This window comes from Ctenopharyngodon idella, chromosome 10 (assembly GCF_019924925.1).
Source record: "Ctenopharyngodon idella isolate HZGC_01 chromosome 10, HZGC01, whole genome shotgun sequence".
Lineage (NCBI taxonomy): Eukaryota > Metazoa > Chordata > Actinopteri > Cypriniformes > Xenocyprididae > Ctenopharyngodon > Ctenopharyngodon idella.
This window is the reverse complement of record NC_067229.1, coordinates 43,061,318-43,068,236: the sequence shown is the minus strand read 5'-3', so window position 1 is coordinate 43,068,236 and position 6,919 is coordinate 43,061,318. Positions and strand designations below refer to the sequence as shown.

General features: G+C 36.9%; 1 protein-coding gene across 2 annotated transcripts; it reads right to left on the bottom strand.

The window, feature by feature from the left end:
• On the bottom strand, positions 1–4,907 carry kcnj1b (potassium inwardly rectifying channel subfamily J member 1b). Of its 2 annotated transcripts, XM_051908914.1 has the most exons (3): positions 4,718–4,907; positions 4,405–4,539; positions 1–3,995 (listed from the first exon to the last, which is right to left on the bottom strand). In XM_051908914.1, the coding sequence occupies exon 3, from the start codon at positions 3,986–3,988 to the stop codon at positions 2,843–2,845; it is 1,146 nt and encodes a 381-aa protein (XP_051764874.1). In that variant the 5' UTR covers positions 3,989–3,995; positions 4,405–4,539; positions 4,718–4,907; the 3' UTR covers positions 1–2,842. The 2 variants fall into 2 exon arrangements, with proteins under 2 accessions (XP_051764874.1, XP_051764873.1); XM_051908913.1 differs by having other exon boundaries at positions 4,405–4,907.
• Between the last annotated feature and the right edge of the window lie 2,012 nt (positions 4,908–6,919).

Below are 6,919 nucleotides of genomic sequence, written 5' to 3'. Positions count from 1 at the left end.
TTTAATTAAAGAAAGCTTTACTGTTTACGTAATTTTGAAATTACTCACTCATTAGTGAATAAAGATAAAAAATGTATGACATTCATGCAGAATCAAACCTTTCCAGCCTCTCTAAAATGTTATGACCTTCTAAAAGCTGCTCAGTTCAGAGTGAACGAGCCTTTTTATAGGTCAGTCCATTTTAATCTTCACAGCAAAATGTTTACAATGTAATTAGAAAAATCACATTCATTCTCAAATCGCATCTACTCTCGAATGTGCATGAAATTGCTTGTTTATGACATTAAGGGCTCTCTCTGGTCCTGAATTATTTTAATGCTTTAACATGTTAATAATAATATAATCATATTTAGTAACATACGTTGAGGCAGGGGGGAACTTGGTTCCACTCACTACTCTTATGCTTCTCCTTAATCTAATTTGGTTTCTGCTCTGATCCTCAAATGAACACTCAGCAGGCGTCTCTTGTCAATGTCTGCAATCACTTAAAATGGAATTCCCCAAACTTGTTCTCCATTGATTCTTGTTAGAAGTTAGATCTTGATGAAACAATGAAAAACGTAGTAAAATTTTACACAAATATGAAAATATTGACTCTGTTTCAAAACCTAGAGAGCTGCCCTGATGTCTACAAAAACATCTGTCTTCTAATGCAGTATTCTAACTAAACGAAAGGTTTACACTGTGGGTTTGGGGATTTTTATGCAGTTCAAAAGAAGCAAACAATTGCTTCTAAAGGGGGGGTTCTCAGCTAAATTAATAAAATGATTGTTGTGAAATAAAGCAAACCAGTGACAGGTTTTGAGATGCATGTGGAATCACACATCTTAAAATATGCCTGCAGCATTTAGAAATGAACGTCTCCCTTAGAAATGAATGGGTCACTATGGTAACTGGGGTTTTTGTTTACCCACAAGTGTGCGGGTCCTCCCTGTCAACTGTATTTGTAGCCAGCAAGTCTGTGCATCATGCAAATGCAACTCCATACACTCTAAAAAATGTTGGGGTGTTTCAACCCAGATTTGGGTTTGTCCATTTTTGACCCAAATTTTGTTTGAAAACACATATACAGGTGTGTATATATATATATATATATATATATATATATATATATATAGAGAGCAAGGATGGATTAAATTGATCAAAAGTGACAGTAATATATTAAAAACAGTTATTTAAATTGTAATATTTCATAAAATACTGCTGCTCACCTTGCTGAGCAAAAAAACTTTCAAAAACATTAAATAAAATTAAATAAAAATCTTATTGATAACTGAACAGTAGTTTATGTATTTGAGTGTGTGCAGGTATATACTTGTGAGGGGCAAATGTCTTCACTTGTATAGTGCAATATTATGACAACCAACTTGTGAGGACATTTTACTGGTATATATATATTTATATATATTAGGGGTGTAACGGTACAAAAAAATGACGGTTCGGTATGTACCTCGGTTTTAAAGTCATGGTTTGGTACGGGTTTGGTACAGCAGGGTGAGAAAACAAAACATTTTTTTCTCTTTTTATTAAACAATGTTTTACTGAACAAACTGTGTCTCTGTCTTTAAATTTATTCAATTATAGTTACAATTTTCTTAAGGATAAAAAAATCTATCTCAGCTAATGCTGTAAACTATTACAGAGCTATTTATTTTTTAGATATAATCAACAACACTCAAATAATAATAAAAAATGTAAATTACACATAAGGCAGTTTTTGCATTAACTTCTGTTTCTACAATTCGTTGTTGAAATATAATCATTTACACAGTGGCTGTCATAACTTGTTTTCAGGATGGATTTATTTAGGCCTTACATTAACTAACAGGTTAAGTTAAATATAATTAATATATAGGCTAATATAGTGCATATATTTAGCGAAACAGTTCATTTCTCTAGCGAACTAACAAGCTGTTGACACAATGGATTTTCTGAGGTAAATGTAATACTACGTGACATATTGTTTACAAACTGTTTTACTGACATCTTTCCGCGGTTGAAACACTGATTAAGCGATTAAACGAGATATGATACGTTTCAGTAAGTTGTACTGTACCTTTCAACATACCTTCATGTTCATTCTGTAGTAGTGAAGAGAAAGAGATGATCGCGTTCACTCACGATCCACGCTGCCGTTTGAACTGAGGCGTTGAAAAGCGCCAAAACGGCATTTATTGTTTGAATTTCGTGATAAAATGGACAGAATTTGAAAGATGGCACTTTGTTTCTTATCGAAAGTAACAAAACACAGAGCTTATTGCGATTATTGGTGGTTAATGCTGGTTAAAATAGGTTATGCTAAAAAGCATTACTGTGCGCGCCCCCTTCTGGATTGTAGTGTGGATCGCCTGTGACTGACTGTATTCAGCGTCTAACTGCATGAACCGAACCGTTACGATTCGGGACGAATACATGTACCGTTACACCCCTAAGATATATATATATATATATATATATATATATATATATATATATAGCGAGAGAGAGAGAGAGAGAGAGAGATGTGTATATATAGCTATATATATATTATAGATAGATAGACACACGCACACACACACAAAATTCTCTCACTTTACCCACCATGAGCCACTGACAATTTAATTTAAATTACAATTTAATCAAAACAAGGTATCTTAGCAGCATAATTGTCAGAAGCACAAATAATGCCTTAATAGTCTGACTACACAGGCAGCTCAGGTTTTGAAACACAGCCCGTTTGTTAGTGAACGTAACTGTCTATAATGAGTCCTCTTCCTCTCTCTCTTTTTATGTGGCTTCTAACTTTCACAGGATGTTTACTTCATACTTGTGTTCCTCTCAATCAGTCACTGCTGTAGCGTCCTTAATCACCCTTCTCAGTTGCATCAACAGAGTCTTGAAGGTCAATAACATCAAATCCTAGGTTATCGATGCCTTCACGTCCGTGTCGGTGGAGAATAAGCTCCTTGTTATTTTCGTTGTGAAAACAGCAAGCGCAGTGCGGAGTCACCACTGGTTCCGTTTTGGAAAAATTGGACAGCTCGACGCGGTATTTCCCACCCTTGGTGCGAGAGATGACGGGCAGGAAGTTGTAACCCCACTTGATCTCCTGCGGAAGGTATGAAGTTCGGACTTGACAGGACAAGCTGGTGGATTCAGCCGTACCATCTAGGAAGACCACTAACTCAAAGTCCTGCTGCTGAAGAGTGTTTGTAGCCATCTCGGAAAACGGGCTTGATTTGTCGATCACGTGGTACAGGGTAAGTGGACAAACAAAGAACAGATTGTCCTTTCCAGCATCCACCAAAAAGTCAATATTCACCTGATCCAGTATGATGGTCTCCCCTTCTGGAGTAATGGTGGTCCGCAGAAGCTTTCCATAAACGTGGCTGCCAATAAGAAGAGTTTTTCGAAGGTTGGCCACTCGTATCTGGAGGCACAGATTCCCCTTCCAAAGACAAATGACCGCTGTTTCGCTGAAGGTTACCGTCTTTGCTCTTCTCTTCGGGAGAGAGATCTTTGCCAAAATGAGTCCACACATAAAGCAGTTTATGATGGTGCCCATGAGGGACTGGATGATCAACAGGGCGACCGTGCCCGGGCAGTGACCCGTGAGAGCCCGACCGCCATAGCCAATAGTGGTCTGGGTCTCTAAAGAGTATAAGAAGGCGGTTGTAAGACTGTTAATGTTCTCTATACATTTCACCTGATGGGATTCAGAAGAGTTCTGGAGAACATCTAAGTCTCCGTTACTTTTTGCAAGTGAATACCAGAGCAAACCAAAAATGAACCAGCTTCCAGTGAAGGCAGCAGCAAATAAAACAATTACAAAACACCAGCGAATCTCAACAAACGTAGTCCAGAAGTCCTTAAGGAAAGCAAAATGGTTGTTATATTCAGCAGTCCCAAATTTAATGTTGCAGTGGCCGTCCTTTGTAACAAGACGTGTTTTCATAATTTTCCGCTCCACAAGGTGATTATGAATCTGTTTCCGGATGAACTGGAACATCTTTCAGCTAGCAGAAAAACAGAAATGCATAAATATTATATACTTACTATACTATTATATTTTTACTTTAATACTTTAATAGTGCCCTTCAACTGATGTGTTCATAAAAATACCCAAATGCAGAAATAATAAAATACACAATTACATATTATAAAATAATTTTTAATGCTAAAAACATTTAAAAATCTTTCCTCTTAATGATTTATAATATATCAATAATATTGATATCTTGCAACTGTTAAAACTTATTTTAAAAATTAACTTTCTTTCTGTAAGAAAAGCACATTAAAATAAAAAATAAATAAATACTGCATTTACTGCAGCTCATAATCCACTCAAACACAGCAAACAACACCAATACAGCAACGATTGCTTTCTTTGTCACCTATAAATGTGAAAAACTATGTGCCACATACCTACAAACTGAAAACGTCCCAGCAAACTTCAGTGTTATTTGAAGTTCAGGCTATGAAGGAGCATATAACCATCAGGGTGCTGCTAAAATCCTCAATGAAATGTCCTAATCCCAGGCACATGCCACAGTTTACACACTATAAAGCAAAGACAGCTTAGAAAATGGTTCCAAAAAACAAACCTCACATCAGATCTAGAGTTCTTTCACCAACCAACCAACCAACGCAAACCACAAGAAAGTTAAATTAAAGAGCAACTATCATAGCATACAGGATAAGTTTGCATTGAGTGTCAATGTTCTAGTTATCCAAATACCTCCTCAGACCCTCGAATGCAGTCAGGGAACCCCATTTAAAAAGAGGAACTTCAGCTGTCGAGCTCCTCACCGCTTGTACCCATGGGAACGCACAGGCTTTGCAAAGAACAACACAAAGAAAACGTTGAATCACATTTCCCGTTGCGCTCACCCCCCAACCCTCTGACTCCCCACATCTCTGCATTTGCATTTAAATAAACTGATGTGAATGGTTTTAAGATCTGGATAATAAATTTACAGTGATTTAAAGTAACTCCTAAATTTAGTGAAAATGTCCACCTCTTAAGTTTACTGTTTTTGTTAAGTTAAACATATGAAAATGAAGTTTAATAAATAATAAAGACTTTAATAAAGACTGGCTTAAGTTCTGAATGTAAACAAATGTCACACCACATGGAATTTAGATTAAGAATGATGTGAGTTTTGAGATGTTCTTTGCCTATTTAGTGTGTTAAACTGAACAAATTGCACTAATGTTTTTAGTAACCTGATTAAATCCTTATCAAAAATGAACATGCACATAATTCAAAACAATCTGGCACACTCAAAAACACAGAACCGCTCAGGTAAAGAGACGCTGCTAGTGCGCTACACAAATACCACTTATCACATGTGGCCACATTAACTTCCTCTGTAACACTTGCAGTAAGATAAACCTCAGATTGGCAAACGGTGTCAAACCACAGTCATCTGATATCATGTAAATCATTTCAGAGCAAGAAACAGTGACAGTATAGAATGAATTTAAGGTGACTGGGACACTTTTTCCAATTCATCTCAATGGCAATCACCCTGAATTCACCCTATATGTGTGTGAGTGTGTGTGTGAGAGAGAGCTCTTTGATATACTTTGAAATCCAAATGTCTGAAACAAAACTGAAAACCAAATTTAAACCAGAAATCATTTTGAGAGAGAGAAACAAAGAGTTCAGTTTAATTTCTGCAGCTCAAATAGAGCATGGCAAATTGATTCCCATATACACCGATCAAGCATAACATTATGACCATCTTCCTAATATTGCGTTGGTCCCCCTTTTGCTGTCAAAACAGCCCTGACCCATCGAGGCATGGACTCCACTAGACCCCTGAAGGTGTGCTGTGGTATCTGGCACCAAGATGTTAGCAGCAGATCCTTTAAGTCCTGTAAGTTGCGAGGTGGAGCCTCCATGGATCAGACTTGTTTGTTCAGCACATCCCACTGATGCTCGATTGGATTGAAATTTGTGGAATTTGGAGGCCAAGTCAACACCTCAAACTCGATGTGCTCTCAAATCATTCCTGAACCATTTTTGCTTTGTGTCTGGGCATTATCCTGCTGAAAGAGGCCACAGCCACCAGGGAATACCGTTTCCATGAAAGGGTGTACATGGTCTGCAACAATGCTTAGGTAGGTGGTACGTGTCAAAGTAACATCAAAGTAAATGTTCACTTGCTGCCCAGTATATCCCACCCACTAACAAGTGCCGTGATGAAGAGATAATTGGTCCAAATGTCTGAGATCAAATTGAAAATCACATTTAAAACCAGAAAATCTGGAAATTTTAAAAGAAAGAAACATTATCAGGTAAAATACAGAAATATCTCCAATATAAGCAAAATTGTAACATTCACTGTGTACATTGTACAAAAGGGCAGATTTGCCGCTGTTCCCATTTCATTTGAAATCCAAAATTAATAATAGAATATAATTATACTTGACTTACCTAAAGATTTTCCACCAGTAGCTGGTGGCCAAATAGTTCCCACTTTGACAAAAATCAATCTCCATCACATTTAACTTCAACATGATACATAAATTCACTATACATTCCAATTACACTTTATAATGTTGGTGGCAAAAAAAGCATTGTTCTGAACTGGAGAGCAGAGCGGCGTGATATATGTAGATGGAGAGGCTCTGTCTGACAGCAACACTTGTGTGGTATAATTATGTAATTGTTTTGGAGAGCCTCCGTGAAGCCGTTTTAAAGCTCTTAAGGAGTTTTAAATGCTTCTCTGGAATTATTTGTCTAAATATTGAATCTTGCTGCCAAACATATCACAGCAGATAAGTAATAAGACCTGGTAATTACTTGGAAATAATGAACATATAACAAGGAGCTAAAGCCACATGTGTGGGTGCACAGAAGAGCTTTAGCTAGTGAAAACACTGAAATTAGCAGTAGCCAGATGCATCAAAACACTTAAAGAAAGAAAACCAT